The 25206-nt window shown below is 41.7% G+C and overlaps 1 protein-coding gene across 3 annotated transcripts; it reads left to right on the forward strand.

The window, feature by feature from the left end:
- Positions 1-1967: 1967 nt before the first annotated feature.
- On the forward strand, positions 1968-23274 carry ACOT9 (acyl-CoA thioesterase 9). 3 transcript variants are annotated; one of them, XM_076356198.1, is made up of 16 exons: positions 1968-2219; positions 3742-3833; positions 5391-5417; positions 8433-8478; positions 12158-12328; positions 12423-12460; positions 14613-14696; positions 15289-15392; positions 16511-16584; positions 18596-18663; positions 19628-19739; positions 20894-20984; positions 21477-21562; positions 22385-22472; positions 22660-22810; positions 23055-23274. In XM_076356198.1, the coding sequence occupies exons 1-16, from the start codon at positions 2206-2208 to the stop codon at positions 23111-23113; spliced, it is 1305 nt and encodes a 434-aa protein (XP_076212313.1). In that variant the 5' UTR covers positions 1968-2205; the 3' UTR covers positions 23114-23274. The 3 variants fall into 3 exon arrangements, with proteins under 3 accessions (XP_076212313.1, XP_076212322.1, XP_076212332.1); XM_076356207.1 differs by lacking the exon at positions 5391-5417; XM_076356217.1 differs by lacking the exons at positions 1968-2219; positions 5391-5417; positions 8433-8478 and having other exon boundaries at positions 3766-3833.
- Positions 23275-25206: the final 1932 nt, after the last annotated feature.

Genomic DNA, 25206 nt, shown 5'->3' on the forward strand with positions numbered 1-25206 from the left:
TCCATTTACTGGAAATGAAAGGACCATCATTTTCCATTATTACCTTTGAAGACCTATTTTAGGTCTTTAGAACCTATTCCTATAAGCTGATATATCTCATCTTGTCATTTGTAATTACGCAATTTGATGAATTTGGGATTTAGACATAACTAATTACCTGCCTGCATCCACAAATCATCTACATCATGCATGCAAATGATTTGGGGTATAAAAGTTATAGAGAGAAACGTTGGCAAAAAAGTCAAACCAGGCCTCAGTTTTATAACTTTATGTTTTGGATACAGTAGAAGTCCCTTTAGCTCTGATCCTGCGATATACTTAAATCAGTGTTCTTGGGTGCAGTATCTCAGGCTCTAAAGAGAAATCCAGGGAATCTAAATTTTTCCTTAAAACTAATGGGGGTTCACACGATGAGCAGGTGTTTTTCTTAGATGTCACGATCACAATTTTGTCTTTTGGCACAGTCTTTTGCACTGTCCAGAGGCGATTCTTTTCATGGCATCTTGGTTTTTGAACCGTCAGCACGCACCCATACCAGGTTTCCACATTTTTTCTCCTGACCAGATGAACAAGAAGCTTTGGAATAGCGCTCTTGATTTTTCCTCTGTAGACCCGCAGAGCCGGTCTATGCGTGGTCACATAGCAAGAGGCGTGTGACTGTACGGGCTGAGGTATACAAGGGCTGTAGCTGGGGATGGGACTTATGAGGAAGACGTTCGGGGGTGGGCCACCCAAGAGGACCCTTTCCCCTGCCGTGCCATGCCTGCCACTCTCCCTCCATGCTCTCTGCCTCCTCCACGAACGAGGCTCTCCTGCCAGGCCCCTCGCTTGTGCGTGGTTATGTTGTCATGAAACAGGAGGGAAGCGCTCGCACCACAACCATGACAGAAAAACCGTGCTTGTAGCAAGGGTCGGTTCCGGGCAGGTTTCGCTCGGTGTGCAAGGCATGCAACTTCAGTCTCTCACTTTTTCAAGAGGGAAAACTGCAATACATCATACGTCTCATATTGAAGAGACACGGATCCTATTTTTCAATTCACATAGCCTTAGTTCAGTGGTGTCTTTGGTAAGCCTTTAGCAAGGTACATTTAACAACTTCACCGCTAACTCGTGCCTCCTATGAGCACCATTTTGCTGGCAAGTTGAAATGACCAGAGAGAACCACATAAATTCTGGTCAGTGTGAACGCCACGGGCTGCACCAGGCCACATATGTACAAACCACTCGGAGGTGCTGACACAGGTAGAGGCTAGTTCTCTGAAAATCACGTCCTTACCGGCTCGATGGCGTCTCTGTGCAGAGCGGGAGCTGCCTCTCTGCCCTCAGACCCCGGCGCAGGCGATTGTCCTCTCTGCTCCAAGGTTCTTTGGCTCCCAGTGATGAAAGTAATTCTAATGAATTACATCTGTTGATTATTCGCGTGTGGAAAACGCACAGCTTATTTAACTCAGCAGTGTTTTCTTAAACCTCTTCTTAGAAATACCAAGGCTCTCGGTTACCTTCCCTAACAGTGCCACCAAGTGACCGGCGGGGGGAGGAGGCCGCGTCCCCCCACAGCCGCGTGGGGACCGGACGGGCCGCTGCGGGCCCCCCGGCTCGGAGAGCGCCTCCGAGGACTGCTGCGGGCCCACCTCTGCGGCCCGGGCTGGGGGGAGGTCGGCGGGATCCGGGCCTGGTGCCACGGCAGGGCTCTGCTGTGCGCCCGCGAGCCTGCTCCGCTTCAGGACACAGCGGAATTAAAAAGGAGTATTAAACAGGAAAATAATACCGCGGTGTTTATTAAAAGCAAGTCCCACGCAGAGCCCGACGGGCTGGGCCCGCCCGCTCTGCCGCGGCCCGCCCGGCGCCTAACGGTCGCCGGCGGCCCCAACCTCCGCCCCCGAGAGCGGCCGCGCCGCACGGGGGAGAGAGGGACGGAGGGACCGGCGGCCCGCCCCTGCGTGGAAGGCGCGGTCGCTGGCAGGCGGCCGGGGCCGAGGGGTACCGCCCGGCGGGACCGGAGCCGCCGGCGGGCGGGAAGGGTGAGGGGAGCCGGCTCCGAGCGACCCTGCGCGGGGGACGCACAGAGCGTCGCGGTGGAAGGGCGGCGCACGGAGCGCTTTCTGTGCCAGGCGAGCCGCGAGTCTATGGTGCTGGAGGACCGCGTGCCTGGGGCAGGCGTGGCCCCACAGGCGCTGGGCGAGCGGCGGCGGCGCGGCGGGCACCATGCTGGCCACCCGGTAAGGCTGCCCCCGTGCCGCTTAGCCCCTGCCCGCGGCGGCGGGGCGGGGGGGGTCGGCCGGGCGGCGGCTCCCTGGGCGGAGGAGGTGGTGGTTCCCCCCGGCGATCCCCGCGGCGCGGCGGTGCCGGGGAGATGGGGCAGGGCCCTGGGCCGCCGCCCTACCCGGGGTGTGCCGTGTCCCGACCCTCGCCCCGCGGCTGCCCTGCCCTGCCCTCTCCCGTGCGGGGGGCTCGGTGCGTCGGTCGGCGGGGCGCTGTCAGGGCGCGGTACCCTAAAACTTCCAGCAGCGCCGCTGGCAGCGCGGCTTCGAGTGATGGCGTCTGGCCTTGTCCGTGCTGGCCCGTCTGTGTGGGGGGCGTCTGTCACCTCGCTCCGAGCGTCTGAATGGCACCAAGCTTGATAAGATCCTGCGGGGGTGCGGGCTGGGTTGAGCGGGAAGCCGTTTGCTGGCGGTGCCGTGAGACACGAGTTGAGTCCGGAAGCTGCATCAGTTATAGAGAGTTTTCGCCATTGCCGTTGATGTCATCTCTGGTGCAGACGAGACTCTGCTGGCTTCTGGGGTTTTTTTTTGTGTGTGTCCCCTTTTACTGTCTTAACTAATCCTGGTATACCTGCAGGCAAAGGAAGCTTGTGTGTACGTGATGTGTATGTGTAGATATGTACGTGAGGGATATGTATATAGAGATGTGTGCATGGCCCTGCTTTTCGGCTGGTGCCTGGGGACTTGCCTCTTTTTCTTTTTTTGAGGTGAAACCCTCGCCTCAGCTGAAGAAAATTAAGGGACAGGTAACCCATGTTCCTTGTCAGGACAACGCTGTGAACTATCATGAGGGGTTTTACTCCTGCTGACCCTCTGTGTATTTTTGTGTTCCCACAGTTTTGCTTGCCTGGAGGAGTCACACTGGTTACTACCTGGTTGAACACTTACTGAATTGCTGGGCAGATTACATTCTCTGAAGGGTTTCATGGTTGTCCCTTCTTGCTGAACAGCTAAGAGGATTATATCCTGCACTTTAGGCTTGTTCTGAGTTGCAGTAGTACAAGCCATGGAGGAGAATACCAGGCTTAGCTGAATGGGACTGTGTGGGAGGCCCTGTGATATCCTTCTTGGGATATTCCACCTTCCACCGCTATGCGCACCAGCCAAGTGCAGGAGAAGCGTATGGTTAGGGTCATGGATGATTTCCTAGATGCACACGGACCCCGTCTGTGTTAGGTTGTCTACAGGGTAGAAGCTGGTGTTTGGTCTAAGCTGGTTGTCTCAGGGCATCTGAATAGTCAGTGAAGAGAACGGTTACCACCAGTGAATCATTCTTCCTTCCTGTTTTCAGATAAGGACAGGTATCAGCTGGAATTTCAGCTGGCTTGAACTGTTGTACGGATTGTATCTGGTTCTAAAAGTCAGGCTAAAAGTAAGGACTGAGGTTTCTGAAGTAATCAGCGCCATTCCAAAAATAAATCCTAAATTATTTCCATGGCATTAGTTTTAATGACACTAAATTCTTCCGCTCTGCCTATAGGTTGTGCACCATGAGGAAGCTTCCTTCTGTTCTGGCTAGGACACTCACTTCTGGGACCAGTGGCTCCTCAGTGCTTCCTGACATGTCTGAAGGTAAAAAAATTGGCTGTACTTCGGAAGATTTAGAAATGTTTCTAAGGAGTTTATTTTTTCAGGTGGTGGCCCTTCATGTGTTGATATGGTTTGGATAATGCACATGCCCTTGACAGTTAGCTCATAGTGAGTTTAGGAAGTAGCAGAAAATCACTGTGTGTGTTTGGAGATTAATGGCAACAAATATGCATAATCATTGAAGATTTAGGGGCTCGTCTGGTTCTTTAGTCTTGGAAGGGAGTGTGATTCTTTTCTGGAGGGACAACTGCTTCTCAAGTTGGCTCTAGATAGAAAGTCAACATAGTACAGACAGGTACTATGGCGACTGGAGAGAATGGCCAAGAAATGGAGGAACTGAGTGGAAATAATGTCTTACAGAACTTTTAATGTGTCAATACCATTCATTTTGTAAACTTAGAGAAATCTTTTAATCAGATCAGCAGCATTGCCTCGTGAAAATGCTCTTGTCAATAGAGCTTTGTGTTGAAAGATTGTTTTAGTGCTCTAATAGTAATAAACCATAATGTTCCTGTTTCAGAAGCTTTTAAAAAAGTTTTCTTGCATTCTAATCCCATGTACTGAGAAAAGGGAAGGAGGAAAAGGGCTAGAGCCAGGTACAAATAATTCCTTCATGGAGGCTTGTTTCCAAGATCTTCTTTTCCCTTTGTTCTCTAAATAGAAACCACAGGTTATCCAGTAAAAGAAAATGAGGGCTATTGGTTGTTAGAGAACTTTTTTCATTATTGTTAATAAATAGTAATTTGGGAGGTTAAAGGGGAGAAGCAAGGATACAGAATATTGCATACTTGCAAATATTACACTGCTCTTTTGTTTGGATATTTGATAATGATACCACCTAGAAGGCCAGTAAAAATAGTGAAGCAGTGAGGCCATCCTGGCCTTGCCTCTGATTTGTTTCCAAGGAATACTAATATTTTTTGGGCTATAATAACTGTAAATATTTGAGATTCTGTTCCAAAATTGTAACATTTAAATAATGTTATGCAAACTTTTGCTGATATGTAAACTAGTTTCCTTTAATTTGGTATCCATGCTTTCACAAACCAGCAAATACTTATTCTTTCTAGCTTTTCACATGCTTCCTCCCAACTTTGGGTCCCAGTTGTGAATGCCCTCCCTTCTCCCATGGCTCTCCCAAAGGCTACACCAAGCAGGACTTTGGACGTTTCCTCTGAGATAACTCTCATGCCGCTTTCTGAAAAATGCCCCAGATATTCTTTCCAAAGTTAATAGTGTTTGTCATGGTAGCACCAAATTTGAAAAACAGATTGGAATTACACTGCAAGCAGGTGCTGCACAGAGCCAGTAGACAAAGGAACTGGAAAGCTGGCTTTGAAGGAGAGGACGAACTCAGTTGAAAACACAGAGATACTGACTGTAAATCAGGCAAGGACAGGTTGCCTACAGTTGCTTACTAAAATTAAGGAACATGTGTGTAAATGGTACTCAAGCAGGTAGAATAATCGGGTAACCCCTTAATAGATGTAATTTGCATTTTTAAAAAATTGTTAATCTAACCTGTTTTCCACTCCACAGATGACTTACCCATTCATGTGAATAATGGTGTGTTGTGGTAGTCTATACATATTTTAGTATTTGCTATAACTCTAAACTTACTCAGCTACTGTTTTTCCTTACTTCAGCATTCATGAAAAAGGAAATGCTATTCTTCTTTTCTGTCGACTTGCTTAAAGCCCCTTTGCCTTCAGTGAATGGCTCTGATCTTATTTGTGGCAATATTGTTGTACTAGATCTCTGTCAGCACACTGTATTTCTGGTGGCGTGCTGGATAACACGTTTCTAAGAGGCTTGTGGGATACAAAATCTCTTACACAGCAACTCCTGCAGTACTTAGCTTCATGTCAGACATTTGAATCTGCGTCTTTCACTGAAGTCCAGACCAAGCTCTATACCAAAACTGGTGGTAAAATACATCCTAGTGGTCTACCTGAACCTGGATGCGGCCTGGGGAGGCACCAGCACAAGGGGGCATGGATCTCATTGGCAGAGATGAATGCAGCGACCTTGTCCAGCTGCCCCCGTGTCCTTCGTCACAGCACAGTGCAAATAAACTCAGGCCCTGCTGCTCTGGCATTAGTGATCCACTGACCATGGTTTAGGAGATACTGTGAAATACGCAATGTGGTAATGATGGATAAAACCCATTTGCTGTGATTGTTTTGCATATCTAAGACATTTCCCAACTGAGAAAAGAGAGTTTATGGATTCTTATGCTTAATTACTTATTTAAATTTCTGTTGTAAAATAATTAATATCTGGAAGAGCAATATAGTTTTCCCAGTGAAAAAAGAGACAAATTATGTACTTAGGAGCCTGTAAAATGGACTAGATTTAGTTTGGCAAAATTTTAGAAACACTTTATGCTTTGTCCTTTTATTGTTAAAATAAAAATTACATGGTTTCAGCCAGGCAAATGTTTACTCGTATGTCTAAAATGGAAATCAGAGGTATTGAATGGGACTAACAGTGTATATACATCTTTGCAGGTTTGGACCTGAGATTTTTTTCAGAGCTTTTTACCTCTTTAGAGTTGAAAGGGAAGAGGAACCTAGTTTAAACAAAGAGAAAGTGCTGTTTATTCCCCCTCCATCCCAGCACAGAGTGCACGCTGTTGGAAAATTGAGGTTTTGTGTTCTAGAAGCTGTAACGGTATTTCTGCTAACACTGTATTGATTGGATGCATGCTATGGCAGCTTCACAGGTGGAGTGAGAGTAACAGGAAAGTAGTACCTATTCTGTGAACAAGCCCGCTGCTTAAAAAAAAAAAAGAATCAGACCCTTCCCCCTTCTGAAAAAAAACCCCTCAACTCTTAAGATTTTCAATCAGTTGCTTTCACTGAAATTTTTTTGTTCTCAGAATTAGTAGTGGAACTCTTCTAATTTCAAAACATGTTTTAGCCTAATTTCCTAAAGAAATGAGGCCTAAGCAAGCTATTTTGTTTTTGTCTGCCTATCTTCTTGCCTCCCTCTTCTTCCAGAACCTTTTGTTGCTTGATGTTAGCCAAAATAGATGAGCACAAATCTCGAAGAGAAACGTGTTTCCACATGCTTTGCGAAAATTGGCTCGTGAATCAGAGGTTCATTAGGGTGCCAGAGCTGGCGCTGGCATCGGGCACGGACCATGGTGTTTGCTGGCAGTTGGCGAGTGACTGGAATCTATGTGCTGGCTGGCAGTCAGCCTTGCTTAGCTCCAGGCTAACCACAGCTCATGCTGGTGCTTGTCTAGGGGGCAGGCAACACAGAAGCAGGCTGGGGGTGTAGGGATGGAGCTGAAGGTCTTGCAGGGGAACGAGCAAGAAAGGGTAGGTTAGGGGTATTGCAGTGGTGGAGGTGTGGGGACTTGGGCAGGAAAGCAGCAGAAACTGAAGTGATTGTGTGGGGAGGAGGGGGGCAGAGCCAGGTGGATCTGGCTGAGGGAGGGGTATATGATTTAAATACCTAGGAAATCAGGCTCTGCTTACTCTAGGGTTCACAGGACAGCTTGCTGATCACTGTGAATGCTCTGACCGGGCATTTAGTTTGGAATGTGCCAAGCCTGATGATGTCTAATAACTTAAAAGTAAAAAGGATCAGCTTGTGAGTCACCAGCAGCCCTTTTTCTGTTTCACCGTAAAATTTGGGGGTTTTTTGGTAGCCCTTCCTTGGTCTGTCCCTAGCTATTTTGTCCTAATATTTGAACCCCCTTGTGTAAAAATCTTTGTAAATAAGCAAGGAATCCCTACTGTCCAGTTCTCAACTTTCTTCTGTTCCGAGCCTGGGAATTGTTGCTGCTTGTTTTCAGGTGTTTCCAGATAGCATACCTTCACCTGCCTAATAGTGATAAGAGTAGTTTGATAGATTTGATGGGACCTTAGCACACTTAATAGCCTCATCCAAGGAAGGAGTAGAAAAACTGCTTATGCAGATTATTTTTGAAATTTAGGAAAAACTTGTGCAGAGCTAGCATTAACTCTGATAGTGCAGACGGTGTCAGAAGCAATTTTATAGGCCTGTCTTCAGTGTCTTAACGCTGTGTTCTTTGAGGCTGCTAAAACTTTAGGCTATGAGACCCTGCTGGCAACAGGCAATCGGCTGACATTACCTGCCCTTCATGGGTGGGATTATTTAAAAAGTACTCTCCTCATTCCCTGTCTCCCAGCTGCACCGTTCCTTTCTATGTTCTTTTATGACTTTCTGATTTTTGTTATTTCCACAGTTTTTTTGTGTTGAGGCTGAAATATTTTCACATCAAAATTTCTCAATCTGATCTTGATCCGCTGTCTCTTTCAGTTGTTAATTAGCATTGCCGGTGTTCGATTGCATTAACAAACGCTCAAGATGCATTCTTTGTTGGCTGTACACAGGAAGCTACAGAATCATGTTACTCAACCCATTATTGTGATATGCCTACTAACAGCATCAGTGAATTTGGCCAAACTTCTGTTTCTGGGCTGCTATTTGCATGAATTTGCTTAATTTTCCTGTTCTGGGATGAGGGTTGTGCCTTTTAGCACCAGGCAACCTCATGTTCATCACCTGCAGAACTAAGCTTGATTTGCTTTGATTTTTTTTTTTCAGTGCGGAGCAGATTGAGGGATATAGTGGGAGCATCTACCAACTGGAGGTACAGTGTACATTAAATGTATTTTAAGTTATTTGTGAAACCCAGGGAGAGCTCAGGGTTGTCGTAGTGGAAGTTAACGATGTTAGCTTGCTGACTGGGGAAGAAAAAAGATCCAAGCTAAAAAGTAATGCAAACAAGGTTTCTGAATTGTTACTTTGTGGGTCTCAGACTTCTGAGATTTCTGTTGCAGAAGATCTTTAGCACCAAAGGAACAAAATACATGATCTTGATGCTTAAAAGATTCTCCCATTAGCTTTGAATCTGATGGAACTTTAAGAGCTGTAGAGTCTGACTGGAAATGTTATGTTGCTGTTACCTCTTGACTTATCTGTTGGTGGAGTACCCACACGGTGGATTTGTCCTGCACTGGATTCGGAGGCAACTGAGCTGGTTCAGCATGAAGCAGGCTGCATTATGAATGGCCTGGCAGCACCCTTGTCACTTTGGAAAATTGTCAGCTTGAGGTCTGTGTCCCCTTAGTTAGGAGCATCTCGGGCATTTCTTTTCTCGGCTATAAATTAATTTTAGATTAATTTACATATGGTTTAAATCATTGATGTTTTGGCTTTATTCAGGTTACCTTCCTCCCGCTCCATTATGTCGAATAAGCCAGAGTTGACTGTAATCCTCTACTGTTAACAATTCTGAATAAGTCAGTATAGCAGTCTGGGGAAATTACATATTGCTGTTTGGTTGGTCCCATATTTATTGTATTGATTGTTGATTTCCTTATGGCTGTGTTTGCTGAGCTCTCGTTTCACACTTTGTGCACTGATGGGGAAATGGAGAGGCCTGTCTGGATGGAGTGTCTGATGTCCAGGCCTTCTGACTATGTTTGTCTAAATAGGATTATAGGCACGCTAAAGAAAATGCCTGAATCTGGGAAGCTGATTTTTGCTTAGTAATACTAGTATGTAAGCATGAGGGGACTTGAAATTTTTGGTAGGTCAGCTGAAAAGGGCTCTAGAAGTTGATTTTTAAAAAAGCCTTTCCTGCAGCCCAGAATGGCTGGGGAAGACCCACACCATAGGGAAATACCATCTGAGGTATTTCGATCGAGATTTGAGAGGGCTCTGGTCAAATCTGATCTTCCATCCATTTCTTTTCCCCCACTGCCCCCGCCCTGGAAGGAGAGCAGACTGAAGCCAGGATCACCACAGCAGTGTTTTTCTTAGATAGGTGCGTCTCTTGTGCTGTATAAAATACAGCAGACATGGTTTGCAGAGTACTGTGTGCTTCAACTACCATGAAGAAGTAAAGCCGGGGAGCCCATAACTGGGAGTGCTTGAGAATGGCGGATTTAATATAGGGAGGTTTGGAGGCCATGGATCATGTAGCCTTTGAGATCCCACTTTTAAAATGGAGTGACAAAGAGTTGATACATGTGGAGACTGAACAGCCAGTGCTTTAATCGAGTTAGACCACAGAATGACTAAAGAGGACAAACCTAAGAGAATAGCTTGATAGGGGTCCCGAAATGGGAACTAGGGAAGGACTGATGCGCATACATCTGCATTGCTGGGAGAGGGGAGAGATGCATGTTGGAGGAACGCCTTCGGCTGTTAATTTTGCTAAAAGGAAACTTTGGTTCGTGATTTCTCTTGTAAAGGCCAGTGGCATTTTGTATTAGAAAGAAATATCTTGCTTATGCATTTATTCTGGTTTTGTACTTAAATTGTAATTAAAATTATTAATCTGTTCATTGCTAATTATAGTCTAGATAGAGTTGTGGCCATTTCAGAAGTAAATAATGTCATTTCTCAGAATGTTTAGGGCAGGTATTAGTTAATACTTATATGAAGTACTGTTACTGTATGACCGGTACTGCAGTGTGTAAGAGTATTTGTCTGTTGAAAAATGTTACTGCCTTGAGCCTAATACTTCCATATATTGAAGAGTACATTCTGAAGCTGAAGTCAAGAAGAGTTCTGCTGCTGATCTCAGAGGAGCCAGGATGGGACTGGTGAAAACAGAATATAGTTAAATTTTTGTTGTTTGGTTTCTCTGTGTTTGTAGACAAATTTCTGATTTACTCTCTGATTAATTTCTCTTAAACCTTTCACTGAAAGACCTTGGAAACAAATCTTTTAAAAAGCATAAAGGTGCATCATCTTGGACATGCGTCTTTCCTTAGTCATCTAGTATATTCCATTTCTGTGCAGTGGCATAACTTCAAACATTAACACTCTGGAGGAGGTTGTTACCTTTCTGTTTTCTCTGAACTCTGCAGTAGTCACGTTGCCCAGATGAGGTAAACCGTATTTCATATTTAAAACAAACAAACAAAACTAACTGAAATTTTCTGCTAGACTTTTACTCTCTTTGATCATGGATTATTCATATTTCCCCCAAAATTATTAAACAGAAAAGAGGGAATATAAATATGTTGAAGCGTGACTGCTTTGTGCCTCTCCTCTTCCAAAAATAAAACTCAAGCCAAAAAAGTCTTCATCTTAAATGGTTAATGCCCAGAATTCATCCGAAGTCAAATCTTAAGACAAATTTTCTTTTTGGTGAAAAGGTTCTTTTTGTTGTTTTCTTTAAGTTTTTTTAAAATTGGTTTTATTAAACACAGTGGCACTCAGATCTCAGCAATGCAGCATGCACAACTGAACGAATGGCACATATCCACAAGTTTAAAATTAAGTTTGGTTACTTAGTGTTTTATGCCTTCTCTTGCTTTATGAAATGGATTCATAGTTTTGCATACTCCTTGGCTTTATACTGGAACTGTTGCATGCTTAACCCTTAGGTTTTTAATGCTTTGTTGTTGATTCTAGGGATGTTATGAAATACTTGCTTTATTCAGTCAGGTTGCACTTTTAAGGGGAGGAAACTTTGGAGGAACAGGTAAGAGCAAATGTTGGGCAAGACTGTTATATCTTGTAGATACCTGTGCAAGGAACCAACTTGGTAGACTGGAAAGAAGTGACAGTAAGTTGGCTCTTGCTGCCTTGTGAGAGTTGCAGCCCCTCTGACTTGGTGGTGCTGGAAAAGCAGCTCTGAAGGGGTGGTGCTCCCTTTTCTGTATTGTTTCTTTCTATAACTTTCCCGTATAGTCGTAAGATGACTGGGTAGGAAGAGAGAGAGAGAGAGAAATAGATTAATTTTCCCTTTCTTTTAGCTTGCTGATCAAGTGTATGCTGTATGAACTGACACTGTAAAGGGAGAAGTCACCTGTGGATGATAGCAAGTCTTAGCAGATTAGTTCTCTCTGTTGTTAGTACTAACCAACGCTATACATCTGCTTTACTTCTTGGGAGAGATTGTAAGTTGACAGTCAGTCCTTTAAAATTGGCACTGTAGGAAGAGTTGTGATACAGTAGCTATGGAAGACATGAATATGCACAAAACCTCATAGGTTTAATGATGTCTGATTTGTTCTTTTCAAGGGGAACCATTTTGGTAGCATTCAGAATTAGATAAATTTTGTTCATCTTGTTAGTGCAAAATATGTGCTTGCCACTTGTACACAAAACTATTTAAAAGTTTTCTGCAGTAGTCTTGCTTAGCATATCTCATTATATGCATTTCACTTTCTTTTCAAGGCACGCTTACTGTGTCTTGCTATTTTTACTACTTTTTTGTTTCCATTTTGATAATCTTCAATGTGACATCTTTTAGCTAGGGTTGCAGTTCCGTTGTCATACTCGAGACAGAGTGTTTTTTTTCTTACCAGGGATCATGTGCAAGCAATGCAAGAAAGAAAAGCTCTTCATACTTTACTGGCAAAACGGCAGGAAGATCTCCCTCCTAGGAGAATGAAGGATAGCTACTTGGAAGTTACTCTGCCTCTAGGAAGTCAACCTGAAATAAGAGAAAAGTACCTGAACGTACACAACAGTGTAAGGTAACAAAGCAACCGTGTTACGCATACAGGTAAGTGTTAACTTTCATTTACTATGGATGTAGGTATTTAATTGTCAAAAAACCCTATCTTACAGGTTTGGAAGGATACTTGAAGATCTTGACAGTTTAGGAGGTATGTATCTATGCCCTTGTAAAGAAGGCACAAGTAATGCAGACAAAGTGAGTTTGAGTACTGTTGAGCACTGTGTGGTATGATATAATAGGGCCTCAGGGAGGGAATCACATCAGTGCGCTATCTCAAAGGGGAAGGAAAAAAAGAAAAGATGCTGATGCTGAAAGAGAAGGAAAGATGACAAAGAACAGACAGAAGCAAAATTGCTCAGCTTCAGCTTCTTGCCTCTGCCAATTTTGTAAAGGACCAGCTACAAGAATAATTTACTAAGAAATGATCCTGGATTATGAATCTGCATTGAGTGTTAAATCAGAGAAAATTTGCAGAGCACACAATTTCAAATTAAAACATGATTTTTCTCTTAAAAAAAAAACCAAACCAACCAACACAAACCCCAACAGATAGTGAGGTGCAAATATTTTAATCTTCCCTTTGGGGAGAAGAAAGTATAATCTGGAAAGAACAGAATGTATCCATTGAGAACAAATGAAAAACACTCGGTATAGATTCTTGGGTTCTGTCTCCAAATTGATGTTAAGGGTGAAAGCAACTCAGTTGTTTCATGAGTTAGCTTTCTTAATTTTTTCTCTCCTTTTCATTTATTCATGGTCTTTAAAAGTTCAAGATCTTTGACTTTTGTTTGCAGCTAAAATAAGTGCTAGGTTGTTAATACAACTTGAAGATACTTTTCTCTTAAAATGTTACCAGGTGACTTCCTTCTTCATCAGAATTCTGTAGCTGGTTGGGAGCATTGTGATGGAGGTTTTTGACAAAGAATAAGTGCTTATTACGGGAAAGTTCTGAATAGAACAGCTTTTTTGGCAGGAAAGAAAGACCTTCTGTGGGTCCACATGGGCAAAATTGAGGAAGGCAGAGAAACAAGTGAATGCATGTCACCTATCTATCAAGGGTAGACAAAATAGCTAGGTGATTTATATTTCTTTCTGGATGTGGAAGATAGTGGCTTCAGTATCTGTCCTGAATTAGAAAAGGAGACTTGAAACTGTTGGGTACCCTCCATTGGTAGATGAGATGAGCCTGTTTTTCATGCTGTGCCTTGTTTATTTTCCTGGAAGTCTGTGAAGATCTTAGGTTTTTCCTGTTGCAGCACAGAATGTCTTTGCCTTGTTTGTAGTCATACTGGGCTTCAGTCAGTTCCACTGGGGATGTATCGTTTCGAGTTAATCAAGATTCTGTCCCAATTACAGAATACTCAGGATGGTGGTCAGCAGTTTTCACAGGAAAATGTATCGTTTCATCCCTCCCCTCCCCCCAGTATATTCTGTGATCTCAGCAGATGTACTGCATAAAGGTCTGATTGACTTATAGTTTTTTGTCTTTGGCAATGGGATTCAGATAAATCCCATTCAGACTCTTACTAATTTTATTGACGACATGAGTTGATAGGCATAACAGTTTTTAGAATTGTGACTTCAGTAATTTTAGGGAAAAAATTCTTAGATTACCTGGAAGGACAGAGATCTGCCTTCTCTCTTATCTCGTTAAGTACAAACAGATACTTTTGATTATGGAAATCTGTGTTGAGTGAAAATCATGAGTGCTAGAAAAAAAAAATCTTTGCCGCCTTGTATTACTCTAAGGAGTCTGTTTACTTGGATGTGCTCTTATGAGCAGAGCTAATTAATTTAAATAGTGGTTTGGCTAGTAGTAATTGCAGTGTGATAAATACCTCTGACTATGCTTTCATGCCTGTAAGGCACGGTTTATCTAATCTGCATCTCTTTAAAGGAATCAGTATTTGAAAATAAGTCCTCAGATAGCATGTATCCTTGGACAACCGGCATGAAATCAAAATAGAAGGTAGGAAGGATCTGAGACAGTGGGCTGCAGGGGTAGAGGGAAGAGATTACGTGGGATTGGAAGTGGAGCGATGGGTTGATTTAAAATGCTCAGCTAAATTTCTCTTTGTAGTAAGTAAATATGCATGTAACCGAGACAGCTGCTGAATCACTGTTTTCTTTATAGCAATCCTGTGAGTTACATACATGAAAATGTGGAAGTCGTGCACTCCTACAGTATGATACTTTAGTTTGTGTTTTGCAGTTACTTCTCATGCTTCACAAAGATGGCTTTGATCTGCTCCGCTGAAGTTTTTGTTAAAGAGCTGACTCCGGTTTTGGTCTCTCCACAGTTCTTATTTGCTACACTCACACCAAGCAGGAAATGCAGCCAAGGTCTCCCTTATCAATAGTTACAGCTCTGGTGGATAAAATCAGTAAGTGGCAATTTGGTCAGTAGAAATGGTTTCATCTGTTTGTCTTACTCTTTCAGCAGCTACTGCCTTCCCATGGTTGTTACTGAGGATACTTTCTTCCCTCTCCTGTTTAGTTCACTTCATCTTGTTTTGGCTTTGAACTCTGAGTGCTGTGGCTTTTGTTGAAGGGAGGAGAGAAGAGGGTTTTGTAGATGCTTTTCAACGTTTCATATTTCCCTTCAACTTTCATGCTTCCTGCACTTCTGTGTTTGGTTTTATTTTGGCATGTGAGTTTCTTAGCTTCGTTATTGAACAGTGTTTGTTCTGGTGGAGTTGGACCTTGCCTGTGTGACATGTTCTGCTGAACACCTCCGTGGGTCTGCCATCTGTCTGCCACCCGTGTGCCTTCTTCCTCCTTCTGTTCTGGCCTTACAAGTCTGATAAGGCAGAAACTGCAGGCTAGCAGTGTGGTCCCTTGCAACAACTGTCTTTTCTGTGTTGTCTTTGCATGTGTTGCCACTTGCAGAACACAAAAAGGTCTTAGAGAATCCAGTCTTTCTAATATTAGATGTGAGTGATCTGTCTCCAGTAACCTCTAATGTTTGTCTTGTAGATTTGTGCAAGAAGATTATATATCCAGACTGTGACATCAAATTCACAGGCAATGTTTCTTGGGTTGGGAGGACCTCAATGGAAGTGAAGATGCACATGCTGCAGGTTAGTTCCTGTGACTTCTCTCCATCTTATGACAAGCATGAGGTGCTTCAGGGGGAATTCTGGATGATGACGTTAGCGATCTAAGTTATATTTTCTAGAATAACTGTTTTTGAAGGGCTTGAGACAACCCTAGTGTTTCAAGACCAAGACGACTTCCAATAGTCTGTTGCTAATCTTTCTTTCAAGACATGCATTTTTCTTAACCAGCATTTTGTAATTAAACTGCAATGCAGTATTCCTACAGAAAAAATAGGTGGCTGTGCTCTGCGCGTTCTTAAATAAGTTTCACCCTGCTTTTGAAAAACTTTATTTTCCTTATACTTTTGCATTTTATAGATTTACAAATTTTAATGTTGGTATTCAGATTCAGTATTAAATTGTATCCCTTGTGTTCATCTTATCTACTGTGTAGCATAATTTTTGTAATAAATTATTAAATACTAAATAATAGAAAATAAATTAAATGAAGGGTGTAGCTAGGCTACACTGTGCAGGAAGCAAAAGGAATATTAATAATGCGGTTAAAAATCCTTAACATTTCTATTGAATGTTTACTGTCAATTCATTAGTTAACTGAAACATTAATTCAGTTATTTAATTATTTAGAGTAACAAAGATATGCTATAAACACTGAAGTGGTACTAGTGGCTATAATTCAGATAAACAGGTAAATATTTTTTTAATTCAGTTGGTCTCCTTAAGTATAGTCTCTGATGTAGAAGATAATGTTACACCTTTGTTGTCTGAACTCCTTGCAGTGCTGGCAATTAGTGGCAATTTGATATTGACAAAAAAACGTTGTATTGGCATTTCTCAGAATAAAGGGTAAGTGGTCCTTTTACAATGCCTGTGTTGATTTCCTCCCCTCCCACCTGAAAGTAGTAGTTAAGAAGCATTCCCTGCTTAATGTTTACATTGCAGAATTCCTGAAGCTAGAGTTTTAATTTGTGTTATTTCCTTCTCTTCGACCTGTTGTGAGAGATCTTGGAAGGGATGACAGAACGCGAAAGCAAACAACATTAACAGTGTGATGGCATAGTTGATGTCAACTGAATAGCCTGCTAAGCGCGTTTACAATTTGAGAGTTTAAAAACATAATTGTTTCCTCTCTCTCTTAGCTACATGATGGTGATTACAGCCCTGTGTTAGATGCAACCTTTGTCATGGTGGCCCGGGATCCAGAGAATAAACGGTAATTTGTAGGACAGGAAGATAGTTTGCAGACTCCTGCTGTGGTGAAAATAGCAAACACGGCAGCTTGCTGTGTATGTGTAGAAGCCATATAGTGTAGGTGATAAATGACATAGTCAATGTTTTCTGCTGGCCAGTTTTACTTTCCTGTGGCAAGCTTCAGAGCACTGATTTCAGCGGTCAGATGATACCGGGAATTGCTGTTGGTCTTGGGATCTGACCAACAGATCTTTAACAGATTTTCCCTGTGTTTGAATGACTGGCCTGATGAACACAGAAGTGAATGAGTCTGCTAGAAACCCACCGGCATTGTAGTACTTGTTAGAATTAATTGCCTTCTTGCCATAAAAATGGAAAAGATTGAGTTTCAATGGTTAAATAGTCTTTGAGTGAACAATGTCATTAATTCCCTAATAGAGACATGGTAAGTGTCATCAGAATAACTCAGCCTAAAACTTGGTTATGTAAGTAACATGGAACTGATAAGTATTCCCACAGAACTTAAAAAAACCCCAACTCTTATTTTTCTGGTTTTACTCTCTGTAATTCTTTAGTCGTTAAACTAACAGGCTGCTCAGTTTCAGTTTTGGTTTATGACTCCAGCACCAGAAAAATCCGTTGTATTTCTTCTTTCTTGTATAGCCTGCAAAAGTAATAAACAATTTTCTGTTTCTAACTAGTTTAAATAATTGCCTGTACTTAATGAAGGGGTTTTGCTTGACATAATTATTTAGTCCTGATAATGTTAGAAGTAGTTATTAGGTTGGTTTCCTTCAGATTTATGAGATTTTTTTAGAACTCATTGACATACTATACACTTAAAAAACCCCTTATATTTATGGTTCCCATTTTAAGGACTTATTTTGCAAAAGAATTACATCAAATCTGATGTAATTACTCACTAGCAGATTGAGGACAAGCCTACATGGACTTGTGCAGATAGATACAAACTTCAGTGGCTGTTCTTCAGGCCAGCTGGCCACAAGCCAGCTGTGTTTCGGAAGCATTCCGTCCATATAAGGAAGGTATTTATTCTGTGTGAGGTAAAAACCTTTCAGAGCGGTGCAGTGTATGTTAGGTTGGTTATAGTGCCACAGAAACATGGTTGTGTGGCTTTTGGACCATAGCAAACTTGCATCTCAGCAGCCTGGGGCTTGGACGGGAGAGCTGATGTAGATGTGTCCTGAGCTGAGGAGGGGGAGAATGAGTTGGTGTGTCTCCAAAATCCAGAGCTTTAGCAAACCAGGAAAGAGCAGTTTGTTCCAAGCGAAAAGGTCCTCTCTGCATGCCTCTTGTCACCAACCCAAGTAAAGGCTTGGGGTAGAGGTGAACTGTTCAGCAAAAGTAATAATTGGAAAAATAATAATTGGAAATTACGGGGAAGAATGGCTCTGGAAAACAAGCATTTGCCTTGCCTTGTGAAAAGAAATAATTAAATGTTCTATAATTAGGTTAAACTTATTTGTGCAGTAAAATAAACACAAATTTGTACTCAAGGCAGCCTCATATCATCTTCTTTGATAAGTAGTACATGTGGTAAACAGCTTTTGGCTGTTGATAAGGCTGTCATGGGAACGTGTAGATTATAAGAACACTTGCTAGCTACGGCACTGTGCTCTTTCTATTCCAGGAGGAATGATACCGTTCAGTTTTTGTGTGTCTCTTAGACTATCCTAGATCATCACATCTTCATTTGCTGAGTTTCTAAGCAGCTTTCTACTTCCATAAGCTTCATTATAGTCTGTGGGTACAGTTTTAGCTCTTTAAGAAGCATAGACTTTAAGAAGCATTGCTTGCTCTTTCTCAGTTATAGTAGGTAGTGGTTGGATCACGTAACTGCTTCTTCAGAGTTAAAGCTAATATGATACTCTCTTGGCAGCTGCCACGTAACCTGAAGTGTATGTCTTTTCATCTTGTAATGTGTATGTAAGCAAACACGGAAGACTGTTATAACGTATTCACGGGACAAATTCTTATAATGTTTGTAACTTAAAAAAAATTCCTGTCCATAGGCCAGCATTTGTTAATCCAGTCGTTCCCGAGACCCCTGAGGAAGAAGAAATCTTCAAGCAAGGGGAATGTATGTCATACTTCCTGGTAGTATGCACATCTGCCTCAGGTTCAACTTAGTAGCTGGAAGGAAGTAGACTTCAGAAGTTCTGCTGTTTAGAAATGCTCCTAATTTGTTTAAAATCAGGTTTACGTTCTGTCTCGTGTGTCAGTAGTGTAAGAGAGTTTAAAAGCCTGCTATCACATTCTTGGAAATGCTTTGGCTAAACTGACAGACAAGGGCACTCCTGATGTGCTCTGCACCCCGCCTAGACTTCTCCGTTTCCAGGGTGCTCCCTCCACTTCAGACCTGAGTGCAGCACAGGCTTTCCTAATGCTCTGGCTGATTGATTGCCCCCACGGTGGCTCTGCTGCGTGCATCACAGCTCCTTACCTGTCTGGGTGCCCATGTTCCTTTTGGAAAGAAACTCAGAAAAAGAAGGGGGGAGAGCAGGGGAAGGAGCGTGTAGCTCTGTCTTCTTTTGTTTCAAGCTGGAATTTTAAAGCAGAGAATTAGGGAAACATTAAAGACTGAATAAACTGAACAGAAGATCTTTTAAGCTAAAATTTCAATCATTGTGGCCTATGGTGATGAGTTCTATCATAAATTTGCATTCTTGTACCATTGGCAAAACCTGAAGAAGATTGTTTGTTCTGTAGGGTTTCTTTTTTGATATGTTTTCTGTACTTTGAGGGGAGTACTTAAGTTTTCTGTAGGAGTGGTGGGTGAGTATCATAGTATATGTATAAAAGGTCTTCACCACATTGGTGAGGTAACAGTGAACTTCTGCTTTATTTTTCCTTTGATGCAGTCAATTCTGAAATCCAAATTTCTGTTTGAATCTGTGGGATTGTGAAGTTACAGCTTTTAACTTACAGGGGGAAAAAGACAAAAGGAAAGAGAGAGCTGATCCCAGGTTAAAATCTTCAGAGCCAAGCCAAATTTTTTTTTTCTTTGAACTCTAATACGATTTTTTTTTTTTTTTAATGTTTAGTGAACAAGCTGAAGAGGGTTGATTTCAGCACTGCTTCCTTACTGAAAATGGCTCCCACTGCAGAAGAAAGAAACATTGTTCATGACATATTCCTTAATACATTGGACACAAGGCAAGAAGGGGAGGGGTGGAGGAGAGCTGAAGTCCTATGAAAGAGACAAGTAATGTGCCTTTTGAGTGGGTGCTTGTAAGAGGGTAGTCTGGAATAAATGCATGCATTTTGTTTTCCCATTTCACCATTTAAATTCTGTGGCATTTTATTTGAAACACAGGTAATGTGTGTAAAAACACTTTAATGTGACATATGCATCTCTTAAAAGAGTCTTCTGTCGTTAAAGAGTGTTAGCTATGCCAAGATGGTGAAAGTGGCAGTGTAAGCACAAAGAGCTTCTGAGCAAGCTGTTAGGAATAATCTTGAGGAAAAAGGTTAATGATGTTTAACCAAATAAGGGAATGGAATGGTTTTGCAGCTGTGTGACTTGCACAATCTAAGAGTTTTCTGCCATGATATCTAGAAAAAAAAAACGAGGGCAGGAATTGGCCATATTTTGACCAGATAACGTTGCAGTGTGTTTTAAATATAATACCTGACAGCATTATTTGAGGGAGACTGTTGTTGGCTTACTTCTCTTATACTTGAGATTTGTGTGAAATCATCCAGTGCCAATGGTGATAGAACAATGCCTAATGACGTTAGTGCAATGTTGTATTTGTGGATAATTTATAATTTCTTTAACTTACTAACATTATACAATTGTTATTTTCAAAGCTGTTTACCAAAGTGTGACATGCTTTTCCTTAAAATTAGCAGATGTATTTTGTACACATTCTGTCTGGATTTGAAAACCTCAAACCGTCTGCGTGTTTGATGTTGAATTACTCTGTTAGCTCATTGTGTGCTTTTAATTCATATTATGACTTAAAAAACAGAGTAAGGCTATTCTGACAAAGTGTGTGCTTTGGGGTTGTGATTCACCTTTTCTTTCATGTACCTTTCTCGAGCTTGTTCATTCACATAAGCTTGAACATTAGCAGAAGTTTTTGAAAGATCAGGAGCGTAGGCTTATTGCAGTAACAAATCAAAGTATCACTTTAGATAAGGCTTCAAGATCAGTTGGAACAGCTTTTAGTGATAGGATTTCTGGGTTTTGGGGATTTTTTGGTGTCTTTTTTTTTGTGTGTGTGTGTCTGCATTTGCTATTTGTGCATTTTTGACTTGCTGAATTCTGCTAATGTGGGCTGTAAAGTTTATTGTCTCTTCCAAAGGACAGTAAGTTTCCGGAGTCGTAAATTACCACCCAATTCAGTGTGGATGGAAGATGCAAAGCTAAAAGGCCTACAGATTTGCCATCCTCAGGTATTTTGAAAAATATTAATGAATTACAGAAACAGTTACTTATGAATTGTCTTGTAAGACTAGTCAATCCATTATTTTGTTTCAGTTCTGCAGTCCTTGCAATGTATTTAGATCTCAGTTTCTTTTGCCATTTTCCTATTATCTGTATGAATTGCCATTTCAAAATAGAAGATTTTAAATTACTTTGTTTTCTTACCAGACTATTCATTTTGTGTAAAGAAATTCCTCTGCAAAGTGCTTAAGTTGGGCTTCTGGTTGCTGATGCAATTTTTAGTTTTTATCTTCTGTTGTCCAATGAGTTGGATGAGCTCCTATTAAGTAAAGTTGCTTCAGCCACTTGGACTTTTGCATATGTATTTCAGTAGTGCTTTTTCCAGCATTCAGATGCTGGAAGTTCTGTTAAAAACTGTGAACTGAACTGCAGACTTCAACACAATGCTTTGAAAAGAATATGTGTAATATAGCAGTTTGATTTTTTGTTTCTACGTACAGGAACGGAACATCTTCAATAGGATCTTTGGGGGTTTTCTCATGAGAAAGGCATTTGAACTGGGATGGGCAACTGCTTGCAGCTATGGGTGAGTTGAAGACTCAACTGCAATATTTATATAATCCAGAGCACTGTGCCCATATATATATATATGTCGGGAAGCCAAGCTAACCAACCTAATGACAATCTGAGTAGAAAAGACCTAGGTGTCTAGTAGAATCTTGCACTATTAGTGCACAGCACTACGTTCCTTAGAGCATCTGTTGTATTTACGAAGAGATTTGCATCTTGCTCCTTGGAGCAATGCTTTTTAAGCATTACATGTCAAGATAGAAAACACATCCTTTTTCTGTTTTCTTTTATCTTACCAAGCTATTGAGATTGACTTTTGAAGATACGTTTTCTTTCTAACCATATAAAATAGACATTCTATCAAATAAATATTACATCTTTTCATTCCATACACAAGAGGAATGGTTTCTGAACAACTTCTGGTAACTGCTTGTGCTTAGAAAATGTGACTGAGGTCATCATCCAGCGAAGATCTATGCGTAAGTTTAATCTAGCATGCACAGCCTGATAGAAAGTGAAGTATTTTATGTCAGTGTTTGGAAAACCAAGGCCTAAGCAATGGTGGCATGAAGATTGCCTAGCAAGTGTAAGTCATAAGATGCAATAATGATGCAATAATGTGTCCTTAGAGAACGTGTATTTTTATGTGTGAGAGGTTTCCTCCAGTTATTTTTGTCTTGGGTGATGACATAATTCTTTAGCACTTCCTGTGGCCTGTGTTTAAGAGAGAGATCTATTTTCTAGTAACCCTTCATTAAAATGCTGACAATGAAATATTTTAAATTTCTCCAAACACCCTCGTTATTCTTGAGAAGAAATTTCTCTTTTTCTTGCTCAGGGGTTCCAGACCTTTTATCGTATCCGTTGACGATATCATGTTTCAGAGGCCAGTTGAGGTTGGATCCTTATTACTGCTTTCTGGACAGGTAGGAGTTGATTTCTTTTTGAAAGGGAGAAAAACTTATCTTTGCCCTAGTCACTGTTAGTCACTGGTAATGAACAGTGCATTATGCGAGTGTGTGACTTTTCTTGTTAAACAGTGCAATGAAGTCTGTTACAGTTTTTCAGCGCCAGTGATAAATTATGAACTATAACTCTTACCTTAATGTGTAGGTCTGTTACACAGAAAAAAACTACATCCAGGTTCGAGTACACAGTGAGGTTTATGATGCAGATACCAGGGAGCACCAGACAACCAATATCTTCCATTTTACATTTACATCAGAAAATGAGGTCCCACGGGTTGTCCCCAAAACTTATGGAGGCAAGTATCCAATTAATGCATTGTCATCATAACTCTGTAGACGAGACGGCTTTGGTTGGAACGTTGGTCATTTTAGTAGGTGAACTATTGGCATGTGAAGAATTCAACAGGATTTCATGGCAAACCACATTTATTTTATACTTTGGCTGTGTGGATTGCTTCTTAGTCTTACCATTCTGTGTAGTTGCCCAGTATTGATACTAAGTTACTAACGTGGTTCTCCCTTTTCTCCACCTTATTTCAGAGTCCATGTTGTATTTAGATGGGAAGCGACACTTTGCTGCAGTCATGAGAGAAATCTGACACGCACTGAATGCTGCGTCAGCAGTGTAGCAGCACGCTGTCTTGGAAAGAGTTGTCACCAGGCATGGCTAACAGACAGGTGCTTGCAATACTAAAAAACACCCACCCCAAAACAAAACAAAACCCCAGACCCCACAACAAAAAATACGTTATTAGTGCTATTTGTATTTGCATGTATTAGGATTTTTTATTCTCTGCTACTAGGATTTGTTGAAATCTACTTTTACATGCTGATGCTAGGAAAAAAGGCTGAAAAAATACAGTCTTAAGCTTTAGATCGCTTCTCTCTGTCTGCTTTGAGAGATCTCATTATGACCTTTGCTGTCTTGTTACCATCTGCCTTCTTTCCCTTAGTAGCTCTCCTTTTGTGTTTCCCTGATAAGGGATAGAAGTTCTACCAGAAAGATATGTGCAATAAGTAGATACACACAGACGAAGCCATTTGACCTACATTCTTGTGTAAATTAGTTTTAGGGTCTTACTTTTTTTTTTTTTTAAACGAGGACACATGCATCTGGGCAGCAGCATAAGCTCAGAAGTTACTAGGGTGTGCACAATGTAAAGCAGGTGTTTCCCATCAGCTGGGATTTTACAGGGTTGTTGCAGCTCCTGTTTTGGATGGTTTCACGTTCCCTTGGGAGGAAACTGATTTTTGCAATGAAATGAGGTGGCCAGATGGTCTCTTCTGGCATTCTGTTTGCGTACAGCCAGTCCTTGCCAGCCTCTTCTAATTTTTTTTTTTTTCAAGCTATAACGGTAAGTGAGTTCCTTAATTTCTCACGGCCTGTAAAGTAGAGATCTGATTGGCGAGATCGAGTGGGACTGGGAAATGGCATTGTAGAGCAGAACGTTTTGGTTTGTTAGGGAGTGGGAGCAGGAAAGGTAAACTGCTGGCAAAATGGTAATGGTTATGTTTGATGCTGGAGTTAGGGGTCTAGAGAATCTGTCTTGACCAGCTCCCAAGTCAGCTGCTGAATGGTGGGAGGATTTTTATCCCGCTGGGGGGTGGTACGGCTAGAGGACAGCCTCCTCAGCTGGATTATTTCTCTGGTTCCTTGGTAAGACTGTAATGAAATATGAGTATTGCACAGCTTTAAAGGTTGTCAGATTTACCTGTAAAGGACAGAGTTAATTCCCCACCACGGAGGGGACACCAAGGTGGACATAACTATGGCATATAAGTAACAGGAAGAGAGTACTTGATACTGAAGTGCTTCTGATGTAGTGGAGAAAGTTTTAATAATCTCCGATACCGGGCAAATAAAGCCCAACATCCTGAAATTAGGAAGGTGAGTGGATGGGAGGCATCAGCTTTTAGCAGTGAGGATGATTAGTCACAAGCACAAAATTGGACCTCTGATACCTTCAAATCAAGACTGATACCCTGTCTGATCAAGACACCCAAAGAGGAGTAGTTGGGCCCAATGGTAGGTTAAATGGATGAAATATGATGTCTTATATGATACATGAGAATAGGCTCCGGCTTCCCTGCTAGGTTTAAAATCTTTTGAAATCAGGAAGCAGCAAGTAGAAATGATGTGAATCGGCACAGTTGCATGAAACAAGTTGATAAAATAAAGCAACATGTTGAAATTTTATTTCTGAGTAAGAGGGTTTGAGAAATTCACAATTAGGACCAGGTTCCTTTGGTGCTAGGATAGCATGAAGTTTGTGGCTCCTAACAGCTGACTGCTATTCGTGTGAGGAGAGCGAGCGTTGTAATAACCAGCACGTTACACACCAGCCTTTCCTTTCTAGGATTTGGCTGCCTGTATTTCTAAGTTAGATCGCTTTCCAGTGGAGGCACAGGGGTGTTGCCTGATCCGGATCAGATTCATGTGTGGCAGTGACACTAAGCTCTTGGTTCCTTACATAGAGTTTCTCTCTTCAGCCACACTTCAGTGCTGATTCAGCTGTATGATGTTATAATCTTTTTCTTTAATGGTTATGACACTGTGGATATGTATTGTATTTTCTGTTTTTCTCCTTGGAAACTGAATATACTTGACTGACCACACAAATAAAGAACTGAAATTCTGTCCCAGCTCCTTCCCCCCTCGCTGCACGGATCGCTATTGGCTATTAAAAAATCA

The sequence above is a fragment of the Aptenodytes patagonicus genome, chromosome 1 (genome assembly GCF_965638725.1).
Source record: "Aptenodytes patagonicus chromosome 1, bAptPat1.pri.cur, whole genome shotgun sequence".
Lineage (NCBI taxonomy): Eukaryota > Metazoa > Chordata > Aves > Sphenisciformes > Spheniscidae > Aptenodytes > Aptenodytes patagonicus.

What these genes read in the sequence shown, in the direction of transcription:
- ACOT9 (XM_076356198.1), top strand. An exon ending in TGAAGATGCACATGCTGCAG is followed by an intron (nt 15,393 to 16,510) that starts GTTAGTTCCTGT and finishes TCTCTCTCTTAG; the next exon opens with CTACATGATGGTGATTACAG. An exon ending in TATTACTGCTTTCTGGACAG is followed by an intron (nt 22,473 to 22,659) that starts GTAGGAGTTGAT and finishes CTTAATGTGTAG; the next exon opens with GTCTGTTACACAGAAAAAAA.